General features: G+C 34.9%; 1 protein-coding gene across 2 annotated transcripts; it reads left to right on the forward strand.

Moving 5' to 3' along the window:
* The first annotated feature begins 10,716 nt into the window (after window positions 1-10,716).
* LOC110936583 (DNA glycosylase/AP lyase ROS1) lies at window positions 10,717-20,388 on the forward strand. Of its 2 annotated transcripts, XM_035989054.1 has the most exons (19): window positions 10,717-11,602; window positions 11,747-12,271; window positions 12,454-14,352; window positions 14,456-14,546; window positions 14,836-15,739; window positions 15,821-15,900; window positions 16,306-16,390; window positions 16,455-16,546; window positions 16,611-16,679; window positions 16,794-16,830; window positions 17,607-17,689; window positions 17,800-18,234; window positions 18,343-18,379; window positions 18,466-18,523; window positions 18,624-18,763; window positions 18,861-18,926; window positions 19,005-19,119; window positions 19,199-19,237; window positions 19,874-20,388. In XM_035989054.1, exons 1-19 carry the CDS (start codon window positions 10,879-10,881, stop codon window positions 19,984-19,986), a joined length of 5,592 nt encoding a protein of 1,863 aa, XP_035844947.1. In that variant the 5' UTR covers window positions 10,717-10,878; the 3' UTR covers window positions 19,987-20,388. The 2 variants fall into 2 exon arrangements, with proteins under 2 accessions (XP_035844947.1, XP_022034681.1); XM_022178989.2 differs by having other exon boundaries at window positions 10,717-12,271.
* Window positions 20,389-23,427: the final 3,039 nt, after the last annotated feature.

Raw genomic sequence — 23,427 nt, forward strand, 5'->3', positions numbered from 1 at the left:
CTTTCAAGAAACAAGACCTACAGAATTTTCAAATTTATATCACTTTGAAACAAAATGGTTTACAAGGTGATTGTAAGGCTATTATCTATTACAAATGAATACTTGTGAATTCTGAGGTGAAAGGACAATGGAGTTTTGTAGTATGTATTGAATGCTAAGCTTAACTCAATGTCCTCTGTTTGATGAGCCTTCTATTTATAGACGGCTTGGATACATGAATAAACATTTGTTTATTCATGTATATGTCCTACAAAAAGTAGCTTCTTGACATATTCATTGAATCCAATAATCAAGTTGCATTTGTCATCATGATATCCAATAATGTCAAGTTGCTTCGATTATTATAGCAGGATAGAACTGATTTTTAGACAAGTGGGGTTTTATCAGAATTTCTGATAACCACTTCATCAAAAATTCTGGTGAACAAATCATCAGAAAATCTGATGATCAGAATTGTCAGAAACTGATGATATTTCATCAGAAATATCATCAGATCCATCAGAAAGACATTCTCTGATAATCTTCTTCAGTTCTTAATCAAATTATAATTATTTGAAGTAGATATTGTTCTTTTCAGTTGTCCTATCCGATCTTTTTCTTGTTGTCTTGATCTTCAGGACTTTTATCTTCTTCATAGATCAAGCTGAATCTGATTTTCTTCAATACTTACAAATAAAGTTTTCTAACAGACGGTATGATATTGATTAATTTTTTTAAACGACTAACCCACAGACCCTTTATAAAACTTAAATGAAGATGGTCTATGCTGATGGGTTCGGATGTTGGGGAAGAAGAGACATTAATAAGATGAGTGTTTATGAGAAAGAGATAGAAAGATTGTTTAGAAAACTAATTTAAGAGGGGAAGTAAAATGGCCAAAAAGTTCTCACATGCGATGTGACTTAACCAAGAAATTTAACGGTAGTAGTGTTAAAGGTTGACCCATGTATCAAAATATGAACATAAAGTTTGGTTTTGACCGATCTCAAAGTAAAAGGTATATCCAGCAGTTTAGATAAGGCATGAAGGTTGTTTTATGCATTTTTATAAGTTTTATAAAAGCTTAATTACAATCGTTTTAAATATTGACAAGCAATTAAAATGTAACAATTGTACACCTTAAGAATAAAAGAAAATGAATACTAAATGAAACAAAAAAGTTGATTTGCCCCACCCATCTCATCGTCAACCAGTCCATATTGTTTCCTAGGAAAAGAAAGACCGTTGCCTTAGTCGTATAATGTAGCGTCCATGGCCTCTCCTATCTCTCATTGTCCCTTGACGTTTTTGGTCGTACTTAGGAATCTTATTACGAGTGTACTTGTTATTCTCAATAAAACACACAAGAGAATCATTCTTGCATGTTCTATATATCGGGATTATTACTTGAAAACCCATATTAGTTTACAAAACCCGTAAAAACTCGGTATACCAATCGATTTTTTGTTTTGTTTTTAACATATGTAAATATATGTTATATAAGTTATTACAAATAACATTTAACTTTTTTAGGTACTTGTTATGCCTGTGATTTTACTTTTGTGTAACACATAACTTTGAAGAGCAAAATTTGATGTTTAATAATTGCGTGTAATTTTTTCTTTTGTTTTCATAACTATAATAACATATATTGCATAAATAAAAAGTATTTCAATGTTTGATAGGGTTTTTATAGATTTTCTTAACTAAAATGAGTTTTTAAATTGTCTTTCCTATATATAGTTTCTTATTACTGACCAGTAAAACATGTAGACACCATAGTTATCACAGAAAGTTTAATAATATATCTGATAATGAAACATTATACAATAAACTCACATGTTCATATAAAAGCCAACCATAGTCTACAACCATGAAAGTACCATCTGACAACAAGTTAAGCTTCACAATTAACCTTATGTCATTCGGGAGAATCACTAAACATATGGGAAGAACCATTAAACACAATCACTAAACATATGGGAAGAACCATTACACACTGTGTCCCTTAAATTGCATATGTAACGCACACCACAACTTGAGACAAGAGCGGTTTTACCACGAACACGCCTACATGACCCATCCTCAAAGCTTTAAGCTACTGTAACGATTAATAAACAATAAATAGTTTATTGAAGATTATAAGACTTGCAAAACTAGATTCAAGAAGCAATTATTTCCTAGATTCTACAACCTAGAAACTACCGACAATCTTTCCGATAAAGAATCAGTCTCTGACGGTATGATATTGATTAATTTTTTAAACGACTAACCCACACACCCTTTATAAAACTTAAATGAAGATGGTCTATGCTAATGGGTTCGGATGTTGGGGAAGAAGAGACCTTAATAAGATGAGTGTTTATGAGAAAGAGATAGAAAGATTGTTTAAAAAAACCAATTTAAGACCCCCTGTAGTGGGGCGCCATTAATGGCATTTTTTCAAAGATAGCGCCCCATAACGCCCCGCACACCACGACGGGCGGCGCTATGGGGTCAAAATGGGTTGTGGCGCCATGCTCTTCGCGGCGTGATATTCTCCAACACAAATCCCCCCACTCACACACATATATATACATACATATGTATGTATAATTAAAGGGCTTTATATAACCCCTTACCACTACACCCTATTTTGATATAACGCCCCATAAAGCCCATCTCTTATGCATTTCGCCACATGTCGCATAACGCCCCCAAAGGGGCTTTATGACTACGGATGGCATAAGAGGGGAAGTACAATGACCAAAAAGTTCTCACATGCGAGGTGACTTAACCAAGAAATTTAACGGTGGTAGTGTTAAAGGTTGACCCCTGTATCAAAATACGAACATAAAGGTTGGGTTTGACCAATCTCAAAGTAAAAGGTGTATTCAGCAATTTAGATAAGACATAAAGGTTGTTTTGTGTATTTTTACAAGTTTTATAAAAGGTTAATTACAATCATTTTAAATATTGACAAGCAATTAAAATGTAACAAATATAAACTTTAAGAATAAAAGAAAATGAATATTAAATGAAATAAAAAAGTTGACTTGCCCCACCCATCTCATCGTCAACCATTCCATATTGTTGCCTACGAAAAGAAAGTCCGTTGACTTTGCCGTATAATCTAGCATACCTGGCCTCTCCTATCTGTCATTGTCCCTTGACGTTTTTTATCGTACTTAAGAATCTTATTACGAGTGTACTTGTTATTCTCTATAAAACACATAAGAGAATCATTCTTGCATGTCAATTATATATATATATATATATATATATATATATAATGTAAGTATCTATAGAAAACCCACTTTAATTTAGAAAACCCGGTAAACTCAAAGCTCCCGATGCTTTTTTCTTTTGAAAAAATTTACACATGTTATATACATGTTTTTAAGGGTTTTGGGCAAAAAAAATCAAAAAAACGCCGAGTAGTTATTTTTTAAAAAATAAACAAGTTTTGGTGTAACACATGTTACAAATATGTCAGATGAATGTAACATGTGTTACACCAAAACTTGTTTATTTTTTAAAAAAATATCTACTCGGCGCTTTTTTGATTTTTTTTTTTGCCCAAAACCCTTAAAAACATGCATATAACATGTGTAATTTTTTTCAAAACAAAAAAACATCGGGAGCTTTGAGTTTCCCGGATTTTCTAAATTAAAGTGGGTTTTCTATACATCCTTCCCCTATATATATATATATATATATATATATATATATATATATATATATATATATATATATATAGGGTGGGAGTTGGCTACAAAGTCCATTTTTCCTACAAAGTGTAAAAAGTCATAAAACATCATAATGTCAACCATAAAATACACTCAAAATCCATAAATAACAAAGTGAAGATTACTAAAACGCCATATTTGTGGGTTTTGTGTTGTGTTTTGGATGATAAGGCTTTGATTATCGAATGACTAACATTAGTGTGTTTTGTGTTGATTATCATGTTGTGTTTTATATTCATTGTTCTACGATGGTGTGTTTGAAGTTTTTATAGACTGTTAGGGTTTGGATATTGTGTTTTAGTGATCTTCACTCTGTTATTTGTGGGTTTTGAGTGTGTTTTATGGCCGAAATTGTGGTGTTTTATGACTTTGTACACTTTGTAGGAAAAATGTACTTTGTATATATATATATATATATATATATATATATATATATGAGGAGTTTATAATTTGAAAACCATTTTAGTTTACAAAACCCGTAAAAACTCGGTATACCAATCGTTTTTTTTGATTGTTTTGTTTTTAACATATGTAAATATATGTCATTTAAGTTATTACAAATAACATTTAATTTTTTAGGTACTTGTTATGCATGTGATTTTCTTTTTTGTGTAACACATGTGCAACAATATGTAACACTTTAAAGAGCAAAACTTGATGTTTAATAATTGTGTGCAATTTTTTTTTTTTTTTTGCTTTTTTTCATGGCTATTATAAGATATACTACATAAATAAAAAGTATTTCAATGTTTGATAGGGTTTTTATAGATTTTCTTAACTAAAATGAGTTTTCAAATTGTCTTTCCTATATATAGTTTTTTATTACTGGCCAATAAAACGTGTAGATACTACTTTCTTGTAATGATTTTTAATATAATTATTCTATGTAAAATAATGGGCTACTAGAATAAATAAAGATATACAATTTTAGGATTGTGTGATTTATGCATTTTTAAGTGTTTACCCTTGAAAATATATAGTTTTAAAAAGTGTAGTTAATACAAATTAATGATAAAATAATAAAAGATTAAACATTTTTAATATATATTATAACAAATCTTGATCCCGCATGGCTAGTACTGGTAGCACCAGAAAAATATGCAACAAGAATAAAAAAAATATACAATGAGATTGTTTCACTTTATTTTTTTTAACGGTAAATTTGGATTATTGACGGACCACTGGAGTATCATCATGCCACCAGTGGAACCATCTGATTATATCCATCTCCACTAGGCATAATGTCATACACCAATTCAGGAGAAAACCCAATAAATATGGGAAAAACCCTCCTTGTGAAAATCGAACCCAGAACCTATTGATCCCAAAACCTTATCTCATCTTTAAGATGTCACTAGACTATAAAACTACGGGCTAAAAGATCCCCAAAGCGCGCTGCCCGGGATGATTGTTTCACTTTATGGATAAAGAAATCATAGGTAACAAAAAAATTACTTAAAAAGTGACTTTGAATGTGCACTTCTATGCATAAAAAACTCAGTGATTTGAATAATTAATGAATTAGTTATTAAAGAATACATCATATTCCCCACCTATCTTAATTTCTCCGCCGTCCGTCCTGAAACCAACCGAATCTATTAAAATCTGGAGAACCCTATTCTTGGGCAAAGACCCATGCAATTACCTTTAGTTTCTGGTGAGTATTTTCTATTCATGCCCCTTCATTACTATGTGTACTACATAAATGACCCCACATTTGAAGTGGAGACGCACTTAGACCCCTCTCACATACAACTAAATAATATTTAGAGATATAACTTGAAAGAATCATAAGATTCCAGCTTATGCTAAGTGAAATAATGGAGGTTGTCATTTATTGTAAAAATGGGTTCTTTTAGAAGTATAACAAGTATTTTATACCTTTCAATTTTGTAGTTAATGGTTGAGATAAAAAAAAAGGCTTAAAATGTAAATTATGTTTTTTTTTTACTAATTTGGTTAGATTAGGGGTAATAATGTCTTTTTATATTGTATTGTTTAAATAAAGAAACTGGCATCAATTTCAATGCACATGCAAGTTCCGCCCATCTTTTTTAACATTAGTAACTTTTTATACATAATTTTTTTTTAAAATACACCGTAATAATGAACTTTTTTGTCTTTAATATGAGTACCATATTGCTATACTTACATAGAGAAAAAAAATATGTTTCAATCGGATATTTTAGTCCATGGTGTTTTGTTTATGTTCATACAATGGTGCTTTAATTGTATTGTGATTCAATGGGTAATGTTTTAAATAATTAGACGTGAGTATCATTTATATAATTAACGGGTTTGTGTTATAATATGTGAGAGATTAACAAGTTAAATTGTGTCTACAACGAAGCTAAAACGAATGAGATATTGATGCTCAAAAAGTTGCGTTTAAAATGTTCAAAGCTGTGAAAATGGATGAGAACTTGTCCCACATAAGAGGATAATAGAAACTTGGAGTATTTGTTATATAAGTGAAAGTCTTCCAAGGATATTACTTCTATAGACATAAGGAATAAGTAAAAACCCTTAAAAATTGCAAAGCACTTCGCGAATCATGAGAACACATCAAGAAGGGTGACCGATGGACCATCATGTATATTTTTTAAAGTTCCAAGGGACAATGACACATAGATCCGCCCTATATAATTTTCAAAACTGTTTTTTTAAAAGTTATGTTGGAAATGACCTTGTTACTGTCTAACATGAAACATCAATACATGATGGTGGTGGATCTATGTGTTAGGTTAAGTTGGGTGAGAAGGACCCTTTAAAGGTGTTGAATGACTACTTTTTTCCAAAGAATAGTTATTTTCTATCCAAGATTGTCTTAATATCTAATTACCAAAATAATCTCATTATTTTCTCACTTTTCACGTTCCCATCTTGATCACATTAATGAATATCTTATGAGAAACTCATACCCTTGTTTATCTAACAAATCTTACTATACAATGCATTATGTATACCCATTTAATTGTTATGTATATAAAAACAATACATTAAAGATATTTATGTAATCAGGGTGAGGTTCCTATAAAAAAAGGATTTTTTTTCGTAAGAAGCGTGAGAAAACATAGAAATTGACACGTAGGCATCATATTTTAGATTTAGGCATCATGTTTTGGCAAGAAAAACACCTAACATAACAATTTAAGACATAATGCAATGAATTCTAGGCATGAAATTTAAAACACGACTAAAACACACTGCTTAACACTTAAAACACACTACTTAACGTGTTTGGCATGGTTTTTTAAGTAGTTTTGCTCGCATGCTGCAATTTTTTGAATACGTCCTTGAACAAATGTTCTTTGTTTAAAACAAATATTGTATAGAAAATTGACCAAACATTTAAATTAACATAAAGGGGTTCAAGTGAAAGTTATTCAACATGGGGTCTCATTTTGATTTAGATTATAACTGAAGGACCTGATTGACTCTTTGTTTGTTTGTTAGTTAAAATACAAGTAGACATATAAGTGTATATTAACGTTCACATGAGTGTTGCCTTTTGGACTCAACCAGGAATGTAAATGACCAAGCTACCCCTTTCTTACCTAATATTTCCTGATGTATCCTATATCTGTAATAAAGAATTAAATACAATATTAACTTTTAGTATTGTCAGTTTGTTCAATAATCAGCGACATAATACAATAGATGATTTAGGGGACAATAAAAACATGATCCTTGTGTTGTGTATGCATCAATGATTAAAAAAAATCACCATAATATTTCATTAATACGATATTATTTTCAATCAAGAAGATGATTTAACCAATTTAAAAAATTAAATTCATATTAGCAACATAACAGTAGATTTCTTTTAAAAACCAGTGGACAATAAAAACATGATACTTATTGTTTATACTTCTATGCATCAAGGATAAGAAAAATAAATTCACCATGATATTTCATTAGTACAATATCGTTTTCAATTAAGGCGATGTAAGATCATTTAAAAAAAAAAAATCAAATTTCATAATTCCAATGATTTATGCTTTTATGTTCAGTATTTTTTTGAACGGCCAACTAAATCACCAGATAAATATCTTGGGATGCCCTTAATTGAGCAAATGCATCCCCTCATCTATAACGATCAGAGTTGGATGCATACTCGAGCTACCAAACCACCAGTTCCGGGGAAAACCCACCCGCCCAAAGCTCCATTGTAGTAAAACCAGGTTCGGCTCGGTTCGAACCGGCAACATCCAGAGATGCCTAGTTCTAAACTTCATTGTCACCACCAATGTCCTTCAAAGTGATGCTAGTGGAAGCTAAACTTGGGATCTTAAGGAGAGAAACCAAGTGACTAACCATTAATTAATGAACTTGTTTTCTAGTAACATGTTAAGAATCATTTGATATATAGATATCTTCCAAAAAAGAAATATAAACTAAACAACTTCTGCTAAAAGATTTCCTATTGAAACATTTCATGCTAGTGGTAATCGAATAACTATTAATCATTCTTAACCGTTATCGGACATGTTCTTTCTTGAAAAGTTGTAACGTTTTAATAAATTGTTGTGATGGTTCCTTTTACATATTAACATTTTGCTCTAGTTTTTTCGTTAAAGTATCCAAAATGAAGATTTCGAGAGTGCTACCAACTTAAATATGAAAGTAGCCAGTGACGGATCTAGAAAATCTTTATAGGGGCAATGTTTCATATAAAAATAGGTAACGAAATAAAAAAAAAAACGTTAAATTTTTTCAAAATTTACACTATCACCGGAGCGTCAAGCGGTAGCAGAAGCTACCCCTAGTAACATGCTAAGTCCACGCCTGAAAGTAGTCATACACATTTCAAAGAGATATTTAAAGGAGTTAGAAATTGTAAAAACTTGTAGTTTCAATTTTTTTTTTTATCCTACAAGTCTTTCTTATGGATTCATTATTACCAAAAAGTTTCCATCTCATGGAGAAAAAAAATTTTAGAATGATAAGATCGAAGTAGTGTTTATGGAAATATTTGTCATATAGTTAATAGTTATAAACAACAAAAAATAAAAATAATATGGTATTTCTGTATATTTACCTTTTTAACTAATATGTAAACATATATAACGTCTTATTATCAAAAACTTCTATCATTAGAATATCTTATAAGTAAAGTTAAAGTAAGCCTGAAATTGTAATTTTACAATTTGAACATCACACATATATACAAAAACACATATAAAATGCAAAATATAATGAATATAAACGATAAAAGTGAGTTTCTTAATACCATCTAAGATCATGCGTAGTGGTTGGATGAATAATGTCCCTATCCTTGGGCGTTTTATACCATGTGGCAGTCCAGTCAGCATGGGAACATTATTTGACGTTTTTACAAAAGTGACGTAGTGGAATAATACCCAATAACGCCACGTCCAATCATTACACAATTATTAATTTTTTTTAAATTTAAAACTTAAAATACTTCATTAAATTAAAAAAAAAAATACAATACTAGTTAAAGTTTTGTTGCGGTTGGGTGGTATTCGGGTTCCCGGGTCTTGATGGAACACCAAAAGGGGGTTGGAATGGATTCATGGTTAATAAGTTTATAAAATGTGAAAGAAGTAGAGAGAAAGTTTGATTGAGAGTGGGGTTTTTTTATATAAAATTGGATGTCAAGTGGGGTTTTTATACAATTAAATGGGAATAAAAAATAAAAAATAAAACATTAAAGAATGTTACCGTTTGTAACGGTAAACTCTCGACCCAATGCACAAATTTGACGTGTTTTAAACCACGCTGCTCAACTTTTTTTCAAAGAAAACGCGTAATAACGCCGAGGGGGTGGAGTTGGGGCGAGATTAAGCGTGTTTGGTGAAAGATTTTGAAAAATAAACATCCGTTACGGGTGTTCTAATTCTTTTTACTTATCCGTCCGATACAAAACCCAACTTACACACCTTTTTATTTAACCATCAATTTTTTAATTTAAAATAAATACATCTTTCTTACTTATAATAAATGAAAGCTTTAATTAAGAAAGCCAATTATTAATCAAACAATATCCTAACTTACCATATATGAAGTTAGGGCAAGCAGTAGAACAACACACACTAACCTTTTATATTTTTTGCTTTCTATTTACTCAACCTTATTTTTCAAGCTTTTTTTTAAATAAAAAAACTAATTACAATCATCCATAATGCTCATTCAACGTTTATAAAAATTATTTTTTTAGAAACAAACAATAAACTTTAAAACACCACCTGCAATACCCAGATCGCCGATCAGAACTTCCGGTGACTACTGACCGATCCGGCGGTTCATTTTTTTTTTTTAATTTTTCAACGGAATTTAAAGGTTTGAAAGGTATTTGACCATATATAAGTTCTGCCACTTTTATAAAAAGCAGGACTTGCCCACCCATGTGTTTCATACACAAAATATTAATTTTTTAATTTAATTTAATATAATAAATACAGAAATATATATTATCATATATTATATTTACTACACATATATGTACTGTTTATATCTCTCTTGTTTGGTTTAACAAGAAAGAGAAAGACTTAGTTCTCGGTCATTGACTTGTTCTCCGGCGAATTTCACCGACGGTGATTACAGTTTTAAAGATCGGTCAGCTGACCGTCACCTGAGATAAGATTTCACCTTATTCTTTCTTGTTTTTTGCAAATTATTAATCCTCTGTGATTCACATTTTCAGGTCCCATCAGATTCAATAATTACATGGGGTTTTATATTTGTTTCTCCAAATTAAAACCCTCATTTCAATTTTTTTGATTTTTAATCATCTAATTTGGTTCAGATTTGGGGTTTTCTTGATTTTTATGGCAAATTGTTTGCTGATAACCAAAGCTACCTGCTTTTCTTTTTTCTTTTTATAAAGATTGTTAATTTTTTTGTGTGTTTGTTTTTGTTTGAGGTTTGATCAATTTTTTGTTGGCATTAATTGCTTGCATGGTTATTTAGGTTTTGATTGTTATGAAATTGCCTTTTTTTTAATTTTTTTTAAATTTAACAATTGTTTATTATTGAATTGCACATTTTAGGTGTCTGAGGATTGTTTCAGTGAGATTGGGGATTAGGGTTGTTGAATTGGAATCTGAATTGCAATTGATTTGAGTATTTCTTAAAATTAGGGTTTGGAAAAGTAGAAAAAAAAGGTTAAAGGGGGGAAATTTTTGGTGGTTGGGTGAGTTCAGGGATGAACTATGGGAGGGGTTTTCCACTCCCTCAGTATGGAAATAAGGAATCGTGGATTGCCGTGAAGGTTATTCCGCCGGAGAATAATGGTGTTGGGCCGAACCCGGGTTCTTGGACTGCCGCCATGTTTGGCGGACAGTTTCCGCAAGGGGTTGAGAGTTTAGGCGAGACTCCGAGAAGGGGGGTTGTGGTGGATGATGGAATTATTCGACCCAGGGAATCGGAATCATGGATGACAACTCCGGTCAGGTCAACTGGAAATGGAATTGGAATCGAGGGTCAGAGAGATTCATGGACAACAATCCATCATGGGAACGGGAATGGGAATGGCTTTGTGCAAAATGATGGGATTTGGAATCCGGTAGTACACACGAATTCATATTCCCGAGGGAATGGGAATGTGAATGGGAATGGGAATGGGAATGCTAGTGGAAGTAGCTCTTGGACTCCCGTGACACCTGGAAAACCGAATCTCCAAACGTCAAATGTGATTACGGCTAACAAGCCCCGAAATCAAATGGGAAATGAAGATTGGGGGGATTTGGTTGGGATGTACCAAGGTTTGTTACAAAAAGAGCCTCTAAATTTGAACGAAGTAGCTCAAGACCATCATCAAAATAATGGAGGTCAAACTCGGGTTTCTGGTACACCGAATAAGAACTTCAACCCGATCTTAAACTCCGCTCACGTTCCAAACACAATGCATAACCTTCCTAGTACACCAAATAAGAACGTCAACCCGATCTTAAACTCCGCTCACGTTCCAAACACAATGCATAACCTTCCTACTACACCAAATAAGAACGTCAACCCGATCTTAAACTCCGCTCACGTTCCAAACACAATGCATAACCTTCCTAGTACACCAAATAAGAACGTCAACCCGATCTTAAACTCCGCTCACGTTCCAAACACAATGCATAACCTTCCTACTACACCAAGTAAGAACTTCAACCCGATCTTAAACTCCGCTCATGTTCCAAACACAATGCATAACCTTTCTAGTACGCCAAATAAGAACTTCAGCCCGATCTTAAACTCAACTCCTGTTCCAAACACAATGCATAACCTTCCTAGTACACCAAATAAGAACTTCAACCCGATCTTAAAATCGGTTCCTGTTCCAAACACAATCCATAACCTGAACCCTAACCATGGTTCTAACCAAGCTTCACCACCGGTCTCGTACTTCCCCTTGGAAGACCCTGCAAATTGGGACTGTGGTCTTTTGGCAGCTATAGTGAGGCCCAAAGCAAGCCCGATAAGTGACCCGTTCAAAACTCGACCACAAAGCAATAGTGTTCATGATTTAAATAAAACACCAGCTCAAAATTCATTTATTCAAGGTGGTTCTATGCTTGGAAATCAACCGTCTCCGACATTCGGTCAGAAAGGTGAAGAATTTTTATATTTTATACATTTGACATTGAAATAGTTACAGTTACGCATAAAAGTTATATATCAATTTTAAAGTTGTTTTTCTGTAATAAAGCTAAAACATAGGTTTTTTATTATTAAAACCTTTAAAACCCCATTAAAAATAATAATGATAGGGATCATTTTTTGTTTTTAATAGATGGATTTCCGGTCCCATGCCGCCCCTGCTATGACTTAAACTCGCCACCAAGATCCGAACTCGATGCAGTCTCGTCTAGGATCACGGGCTCATTGCCATTTGCTCCAATTACTCCCGATACTCAACGAAAAGATAGAGATGAAAGTCAAAGAATTGAAGATGGTGATAACCATTGTATCGGGGATTCGACGTCTTCAGCGGTTTCAACAACACAAAAAGAGCATTTGGTTTGTGAGGAGGGTGATGAATTAGGGATCGACTTAAACAAGACACCGAATCAAAAGACACCTGCAAGACGGAAAAAACATCGCCCGAAAGTGATTCGAGAAGGGAAACCTAAAAGGACACAAACACCAAAAGATCCTAATCGCGTAAAAAGAAAGTATGTGAGAAAAGTTCCGCTAGAAAATGGTGTTGAAAAAAGCCCTAATGGTAAACGAAAGTACGTGAGGAAGAAGGTTGTTGATCAGTCGGATAGTCAACCGAAAACCGAAGAGGTAAAATCTTCAAAACCGGTTGTTGAAACTCCCACTAAATCATGTAGACGACAATTGAACTTTGACTCGGAGCATGTGGCGATAGACGATAGTCAAAATAAAGAAACGCAGGGTATTAATTTAAAGAATAATCTCCAAGATATAGAACAAGAAAGAAGAATAAACAGCATACTCGAGAGATCAGCTATGAATGCTGCACAGAATAATATGCATGCAGGACTAATGGCCCGTCAAGACAGCATGAAAACCGTTATACAATCTGAGCTAAACGGGCCGTCAACACCAATGCCGAAAGTACGGGACCATGCTGTGAATGTGCTTGCCAGAAATTTGACCATGAGAAACAGATATAATCAAGTGGGTCCCGTGTGTATAGATCTTGAAGGGGGAGAACCAAACGGTCAAACGGTTGATGAGAGAAGAGGGGTTAAAAGGCCGTCTTTGGAGCAGATAAATCCCCGTAATTTAAATGCTATGGATTCGCTATATATGTACCAGAAACTGTTGTTAGGTGGTGATAGTCGTGTAGACCGTAGCGATGATTTGACTAGAGTCAGTGAAAGCCACAAGAAAACCAAGATGCAGAATGACCTTTCTATCCCTCGTCCTGAACATAACTCGACAGGAGATTTACGGCGACCCGTTTACGGAAACGTGTCGGCTATGCAGTTAGTAAATTCTTGCGTTAAAAAAGTCACTAACCCATCTTATCAGGTCAACGAGCGGCATTTCCAATCACCAACGCCTGCTACTACACGTAACTTACAAACGCATTCTGGTTCATCTGGAATGCGACCGATCGTTGATATATCACGAAGATCAACTCAAGACCATGTTAACTTGATAACCGCAATGGTGAGCTGGAATCAGGCGCCCGCTACTCCACCGAAAGATTACTCTAGATCTCCGGTAGTAACCTCTCCTGCTACTTTGATGGAAAAAAAGAGGACCACAATTCAATATTCACCTAGTCAAAGGTCAAACGGCCCTCATAATACGCCTCCGCAACTATGTAACGATGCCTCCGGGGTTCACCAGATATCCTTCACAAAACCGAAAGGTGCAGGTCGGCCGAGGAAACAGAAAGGTGGGTCATTAATTGAGGATATTACGCGTATGTTAGAGGGTTTATGCATCTATGAAGAGAAGAGGAATGCGCTTGTTCCGTATAGGGGTGATAATAATGCGATCATACCTTTTGAGCCAGTGAGAAAACGAAAGCCGAGGCCTAAGGTGGATCTTGATCCCGAGACAGATAGACTTTGGAGACTGTTGATGGGCAATGAAGGGAGTGAGGCTGCAGAGGCAATGGATAAAGATAAAGAAAAATGGTGGGAAGAAGAACGACGAGTGTTTCGTGGGCGAGCTGACTCATTTATTGCCCGTATGCATCTTGTTCAAGGTAAAAAAAATTTATCTCAAATCTCAAATTTACTTATGGTCAAGATTTGGATTATGTTAGGACATGTAGTCTTGACAATATTTCATGGTACGTTTTTTTCCAGGAGATAGACGATTTTCAAGATGGAAAGGATCTGTGGTCGACTCGGTGATTGGTGTGTTCCTCACACAAAACGTTTCCGACCATCTTTCAAGGTAAATAAAAAGTGTTGATTATCACCGATATTAACTGCATAGGTGTTGATTATAGGTGGCAGTTTCGACCCATTCACTTATGAACCGGTCGATTTGGATTGTTTTATTTCAAACTGGTTTAACGTTACCAATTATGTGTCTTTAATGCGTACAACCTCCTAAATTTTTATATTTAAGAACTTAGATTATTATTGTAGCAACAATGTTTTTTTGTAAAAAAACAATCTAATTACCTTAAAAATAGTCAAAAGTCAAACCTGATAACTTAATTCATTTCCACTGTCTGCAGTTCGGCCTTCATGTCTCTTGCAGCAAAGTTCAACCCCAAAACAAGAAGCACCAACGAAACACGCTGCGAAGATGGCGCATGTGTATTGGTCGAAGAGCCGCTTGAAACAATATTACCAACTGATAAAATAAGCAAGCAGCCCGTATTCAGTGAAAGACCGTTTGTATCCGATATGAGACATAATAGGAATATCATTTCATCAACAAACTATGCCCCAAATAAACAAAACTACGCATCAGAAGAATTGATTCTCTCACAAGATTCCCTCGATTCCTCCACAATTCAAGCCATTGATGAAAGTAGATCGAGTGCAGGGTCGAACTCAGAAGCCGAAGATCAAACGTTCGGGTTTGAAACTAGTAAGGTGCCCGAGAAGGTTACCATGTTCAAAGAGCTTTTCAGTCACGACAACTGGACCACACCACTAAATAACCGGTCACAATACACGCATCAGTTACCAAAAACACCCCGAGATTTCGGGTTGTTAGGAGGCGAAAACATTTCTTTGCCGTCAACCAAGTCGGGAATAACTTACCAACAAAAGGTTCCATCACAAGGGCCAGCCAAACCAGCTATCGGTGCACAGAAACATGACTTGTGTGGTGAGGATGCGGGCCCGGAAGCAAGCTCAAAGGAGCCCAATTACGGATCTCACGACCCGTTAAACAGGCAAACTAATAACATTCCCAAGGGTAGAAAAGGAATATCGGAAGATGAAAAAAAGAAAGCGTTTGACTGGGATAGTTTAAGAAGGGACGTGTTATTAAACGGTGAGAAAAAAGAAAGAAGCAAAGATGCAACGGATTCGCTTGACTATGAAGCATTAAGACGAGCACATGTTAATGAGATTTCGGATGCTATTAGAGAACGTGGAATGAATAATTTACTGGCTGATAGAATAAAGGTGCTAAGAATTCATTATGAGCAAAATGATAGTGAAAATCATGATTAGTAATTAATTATTATTATTATATTTCAAATGCAGGATTTTCTTGACCGACTAGTAAGAGACCATGGGAGTATTGACCTCGAATGGTTACGGGATGCACCTCCAGATAAAGCAAAGTAAGCTCTCTCGAAAAAGTTTGTTATTTTACAAAAGGGAGTCTAATATATAATTATATATATATATATATAGTGTGTGTGTGTGTGTGTTGTGTGTGAAAGGTTTAAATACAAAAGGGTCTTAATGTGTGACCGTGCGCGAGTGAAAAATAACGTGCATAATTATGCAAATAACGTGCGTAATTAGGGTTTAACCCAACCCATGCGTAATTATGCAAATAACGTGCGTAATTATGTATTATAACGTGCGTATTTTAAAAATGACGTGTGTAATTATGCAAATAACGTGCGTAATTCACTCGCGTACCGTCGCACGTTAAGGGGCTATTGTACGTTAACCTTCCCCATATATATATATGTGTGTGTGTGTGTGTGTAATATTATACTGATAATATAATATTGCAGGGATTATTTACTAAGTATTAGAGGATTGGGGCTTAAAAGCGTGGAGTGTGTGCGCCTATTAACGCTTCATCATCTTGCTTTCCCGGTAAGACCGAAAAGACTCCACGTGTTGAAATTTTCTTATTCTTACAATGAAAGTATCTTTTTAGGTTGACACAAATGTCGGGAGGATAGCAGTGAGACTAGGGTGGGTCCCGCTTCAACCACTACCCGAATCACTCCAACTGCATCTCTTGGAGATGTAAGTAACATAATATAATGAATTTATACTTTTTACGAAGAGGTTCTGATTTCATTTTACGCAGGTACCCTGTGTTAGAGTCGATTCAGAAGTATCTCTGGCCTAGGCTGTGCAAGCTCGATCAGTTGACATTGTAACCAACACTTACCCTTATAGAGAAAAAGAAAACAATCATCTTTACTTATAAGTTATCATGCTTTACCTTAAAGTTGCTAGTTTTACCGATTAATATTTGGTTAAATGACAGATACGAGCTACACTACCAAATGATCACATTTGGAAAGGTATGTAAACATTTGTAGTTCAAAAAAGGAATAGAGTTTTCACCGTTTTAACTAGGCATGTAAACGAACAGAACGAACACGATCAGAGGCATGTTCATGTTCGTTCATTTAACTTTAACCGACCACGAACACGAACATATAATCGAACACATTTTTTTGTTTATGTTTGTTTTTTAAGAAAAATGGGCATGTTTGTGTTCGTTTATGTTCGTTCGTTTAAAACCTAAACTAACAGTTCACGAACGTAAACGAACATAAAAAACTTAAACGAACATAATTTAACAAACAATAAACAACACAAATGAACATAATTTACTAAACATAAATGAACATAAAGTAATTTTTTATATAAATTAGGGATTTGTTACGATAAATTCCATTGCCAAACCCATTTTTATTACTAGAAAGCTCAATTACCAATTAGTTATTTTTTATATAAGTAGTTAGAAAGTTCCTTTTATGTTTAATATTCATATAAATATAACAAGTTATGTCTTTAAATTGAAATGAACATCAAAGAGCAAACATAAATGAACGAACATAAACAAATGTAAATAAACGAACATAAATGAACAAACATAAACGGACGTTCACAAACATAAATGAACGAACAAAACGTGTGTTCATGTTCAGTCGTTTAGTTAAATGAACAAAAAAATGTGTTCGTGTTCGCTTTTGTATTAAATAAACAAACTTCCCGCCGAACAAGTTCACGAACTGTTCAAAAACGTTTGGTTCGTTTACAAGCCTAGTTTTAATTACTTCAAATTATGCAGGTTTTCTGCACAAAGAGTAAACCGAACTGTAATGCATGCCCTATGAGAGCAGAGTGCCGACACTTCGCCAGTGCTTTTGCAAGGTATGTTATAAATATGTCTATATCCTTCTAAAAGTTGAATACTTTATATATAATCATAATGCAACGTATTGAGCAAATATTATAATATAAGTGATATCTGTATGTTGCAGTGCAAGGCTTGCTCTCCCGGGTCCAGAAGAGAAGAGAATGGTACCTTCGGATGCACGAAATCCAACAAATGCAACGTATACAACCCCGCCACCTGTGATCAGTGAGCACATGCAATTACCGCCAGTCGAAAACAATGGCAACAAAAATACGCAACTTTCATGTGAACCGATAATTGAGGAACCAACAACTCCAGAACCAGAGACGGCAGAATTGTCATTAAGTGACATCGAAGATCAATATTATGATGACGCTGATGAAATCCCAACTATCAAACTTGACATGAATGAATTCACCGCTAACTTGCAAAAAATGCATGATAGCATGGAAATTCAAGGCGATATGTCGAAAGCGTTAGTCGCGTTAAATCCACAAGCTGCTTCCATACCTACACCAAAGTTGAAAAATGTCAGTCGATTACGGACTGAACATCTAGTGTAAGTCTCTACATTCTTGAATATATCACATAATTCGATAGTTGACTACCAAAAAAGTCAAGATTGCATATCTACAATACATAAATTCTTTAACTCATTCTGTGGCAGATATGAGCTACCGGACTCACATCCACTTTTAGAAGGGGTTAGTAATTCTGTTTAGCCAGCCAAACACTCTACACGTCATTTTGCTTCATAAATCAACTAAAAAAATTTGATTTTTTTTTTCAGTTGTATAAAAGAGAAACCGATGACCCAAGCCCTTATCTCCTTGCTATATGGACGCCAGGTCAGCAGTCAACATTTTCTTACTAATAAAAATATAAAATACATACTTTTGCATTATGATCACATAACTATAACATGATTTTTTTATTGTTTCGTTGCAGGTGAAACTGCACATTCCATGCAACCTCCTGAAAGAGGATGTCAAGCGCAAGAATCGGGAATGTTGTGTGATAGGACAACGTGTTTCTCGTGCAACTGTATAAAAGAGGCAAACTCACAAGTGGTTAGAGGAACTATTCTGGTAAGAACATCTTAATTTCAAGTAACCGTAAATAAAAAATCATCAAGTACGTCTATCTGAAACTAATGTTTTGCTTATGTGACCAATTTGATCACAGATGCCATGTAGGACCGCAACACGAGGGAGCTTTCCGCTCAACGGTACTTACTTCCAAGTTAACGAGGTACGTTGAAATCTGAATTAACAAATGAAAATATCAGATGCAATTCAATTAGACTTCATGTGATCGGTTTATGTGCAGATGTTTGCGGATCATGCGTCGAGTTTGAATCCGATTGATGTTCCAAGGGCATGGATTTGGAACCTTCCGAGAAGAACGGTGTACTTCGGGACTTCTGTATCAACGATCTTTAAAGGTATAAGCAACCCGTCTATAGCTTCTTTCTTAGCGATATATACATTTTAAACTTAATAATTATAAACTGATATTTGTAGGGCTGACTACGCAAGAAATTCAACAATGCTTTTGGAGAGGTATGTAGACCTTAAATTAATGACCTTTTTACATAAGCACGTGATGCCCGAACACATAATTTATATTAGGGCGTGTACAAAAAATCGAATTAACCGACCCATAACCAAATTAACTGAAAAAACCTAACCAAATAAAAAGCGGTGGGTCGGTTAATGGTTAATCTGAGTACTGAAAGTAGGATTTAGGACTTTTGACCATTTTTTTTAATATTTGATGTTTTTGGTTGAACGTTTTTAGTATTTAGGGGTTATTTCATATCGTTATGGCTAAATGTTTATCTGAATTTATATGAATATATCATATCACTTTGTTTGAATTTTCGGTATTAATATTATAGATTATATGTATTTTTAATACTATTTAATATCAATGTATAGACATATGTAATAACAATTTACTCCATGTTCAAAAAAATTTGAGTTATTTTTAGTTAGGCCTAAATTCACGGTTAACCACCCATAACCAACCCGCTATAGCCTTCAAAACCGATTAACCAAAACCACCATAACCGATCGGTTATGGTTATCGGTTATCGGCTATCCATTAACCGACATCGCGGTTATGGTTTTGGGCCAAAACCGACCCATGCATACCACTAATTTATATACTAATGATACGTTGTGTAACATCTGCAGGGTTTGTTTGTGTGAGGGGTTTTGATCAGAAAACGCGGGCACCGAGACCTCTGCTGGCAAGATTACATTTTCCAGCAAGTAAGTTGGTGAAGAACAAAAACGAAGACAAGTAGACGAGGCGTGAAAACCACAAGTTCAGGGGTAAAAAGGTCAACCGGTTAACAAAGTGTTGTATATTCGTCTATCCATCTTTTAACATGACCCCATTGCATGCAGTAATTGCATGTAACCAACCTTAGACAGCAAAGATAAGTTGAGTGATAGTGGCCTCATTCACAACCACCTGCCATTAGTTGATACACAATTGTTGGTATCGTTATTTGGTTTTCGTAAACTAGCGATTTTTTTTTTTATCGGTTAGCTGATTAAAGAAAAAAGAAGAGTTTAGTTGACATTAGTTATTCATTGGTTTTGGTATGTATTTTGTTACAGCTTTGAAATAATATCATCTATGAGAAGCCATTGCTTCAAACTTTAGGTACCATACAAGAAATTGACTGCAAATTTTCAGATCATCTCTTTTTTCTGCTGTTGTATTTATTTATTATATGTTGGTCCATTTCTAAATCCAAGCAGTTGATAGTCAACAACCTAAGGGTATATATGTCACATAAAATATATATACATGTAAAATACAAGCAAAACATTTAATCAGAGGTCTGATAAAATAAAAAGATGCAAGATTTCAAAATAAAAATACCTAATTTGTATGATTTGGATAGGAATTCATTGAGAACAATTCAAAGTCCGAAACACCTGTAAAAAAAGTCAAGCGTCATCGTGGGGTATTATTATAAGTTGCAAAGACAAACAAACAAATCGACATATGGAAGATTGAAAGCTGAGCAAATAAAGAGTCTTGCTAGATAAAATATAAAACCTAATCAACTCGAGAAGTGCTGTATGTATATTCACAATGGACGAGGAGGCCAGGAGCATTATTTATGTATTTGTTTATCTTTTTAGTTTATAGTTATCTCTAAGGGCGTAGGGAGTGGTTAAACACTTTGAGTGGCAAACCAAAAAACCGACCAATCAGAGCACGCCATGTCAATCAGTCAAAAGTGTTTAAACTTTGGTGAAAAATGTTGGCAATGGTTTACACACTTGATGAAGTGGTAAACTATTTTAAAAAAAAAAAGGAAAAAGGTGTGATTGGTTGAAATTGAAATGGACCCCACCCCTCTCTCTCCTTCTCCCTTCTCCGAATCGGTGTTGCCTCACCGATTTCACTCCCATTTCGTCAAACATGCATGCGGCAAATGGGTTGGCATTGGTTTGCCACCCATTGCCGATCGGTGACTTGAGTTTGCCGACTCCCACACCGTACGCCCTAAGGTTTTTGAACTATTTAATCACGCCGGTAAGTTTATTAGTTTTTCAAGATTGAATTTTGTCAAGAAACCTTGAGGTTTGAATTCTTTTAGAGTAAATTGTTAAAATCATCCCTAAGGTTTGGACATATTTGCCAATTTCATCAAAAAACAACTTTTTGTACTATATTTTCCTTTACTTTTTGGATTTTTTTTGTTATTTTCATCTAAACGTTGTACTATATTGCCCTTTACTTTTGGATTTTTTTGTCATTTTCATCTAAACGTCTAACTTTTTTGCTAAAATCGTCCTTGAGATTTAGGATTTTTTGTCATTTTCATCCAAATATTTGACACAACAAATAAAGCAAATTAGATTTTTGGATGAAAATGACAAAAAATCTCAAAAGTGAAGGACTATTTAGTACAAAAAGTTGTTTTGGATGAAACTGACAAATATACACAAACCTCATGGATGATTTTGACAATTTACTCAATTCTTTTATGTATACTCATAGCTATTCATTTCCACATCGCATACTTATACCAGACGATATTGTGGTGATTGTAGAGACTAAACAGTGCCTGAACGCGATGGTAGAGGAGTGGCGAGTAGCTTTAGAGAGCAAGGGCCTAAGGATTAGTCGATCTAAAACTGAGTATCTACACTGTGATTTCAGTGGTGTAGCCGATGACGATTACACCCAAATCACCATTGAGGATGAATTGGTCCCGCAGGTAACTAGATTTAAGTATCTGGGGTCGTTTGTACAAATAGATGGTGACATAGATAGTGATGTAACCCATCGCATACAGGCTGGCTGGTGTAGATGGAGGGCAACCAGTGGGGTATTGTGTGATAGGAGGTTCCCAACTAAACTAAAGGGGAAATTTTACAGGGTAGCAGTTAGGCCCGCTATGCTATATGGAACAGACTGTTTGGCTATCAAGAAGACACAAGCGCGCAAGATGGAGGTAGCAGAAATGAGGATACTGAGGTGGATGTGTGGACACACGAGGTTAGATCGGAAAAGAAATGAGGTTTTTAGGGAAAGATTAGGAGTGGCTAGTATATCAGAGAAGATTAAGGATGGGAGATTGAGATGGTTTGGGCATGTGAAGCGGAGGGAAATGACGGCACTAGTTAGAGTAGTGGAAACTCTTACTGTGGAGGGGAGGAGAGGAAGAGGAAGAGGCAGACTCAAATTGATATGGGATGAGCATATTAGGCATGATTTACTAGAGTTGCATCTTTCTGAGGACATGGTCGAAGATAGGACTTGGTAGAGGCGTAGGATTAGGGTTAAGGACTTCTAGAGGATATTGCAGTAAGGTCTTAGGTATATTTTAGGGACGTAGGTTTTTCTTATTCTTTAAGGGACTTTTCAGGTGATCGCCTTGTGTTTATGCCAAAATGATGTTGTATGCCATTATACATGATTTACATTATATTGTGTCACTCTGATCACTTTCTTGGTATGGGTGACTTCTTATTTCTATATTCTTTGACTTGGTGTGTTGGTATGTTGTTCGTTTTCGAGCCGAGGGTCTCTCTGGAAGTAGCTTCTCTATCCCTATGGTAGGGGTGTTCAAAAAACTCGTGGCTCGCAGCTCGCTCGAAAAAAGTTTGAAAAAAGCTCGGCTCGAAATTGGCTCGGTTGTAAACGAGCCAGCTCGGCTCGGCTCAGTTTGTAAACGAGCCGAGCTCGAGCTTGGACTGGCTCGGCTCGTGAGCCGACTCGATAAGGTTTACATCCTTCATTTTTTTGTCCCACATCGCTCAGAAGACAAAAACTAAGGGAGTATTTCCCCTATAAAAGAAGGTAAAGAAAATGTACAGTGTGAGTTAACTATTTATACTTGCATATTTAGCCATTTGGTTAAATTAAATTGTATATATGGCCCTTAGTATATGAAAATATTCTTTTTTAGGGCTTTTTATTTAGTAAATTTTGTGGTTTTTTGTTAGTTCGAGCTAGATCGAGCCGAGCGAGCTAGCTCAAATTTTAGTCGAGTCGAGCTCAAGCCTCAAATCCCAGCTCGATTTGAATTTCGAGATCGAGTCGAGATAGCTCGAATTCAGTTCGAGTCGAGCTCGAGCCCTACCCTATTGATAGAGGCAAGATCTGTCTACATCCCATCCTCCCAGGCTCTATAAGCAGTTTTGCTATTTATGAGATTTACTGGGTTGGGTATGGTTGTTATATATGTAACAAAAATCTAGGTATTTCACAACTCTTA

This window comes from Helianthus annuus, chromosome 4 (genome assembly GCF_002127325.2).
Source record: "Helianthus annuus cultivar XRQ/B chromosome 4, HanXRQr2.0-SUNRISE, whole genome shotgun sequence".
NCBI lineage: Eukaryota > Viridiplantae > Streptophyta > Magnoliopsida > Asterales > Asteraceae > Helianthus > Helianthus annuus.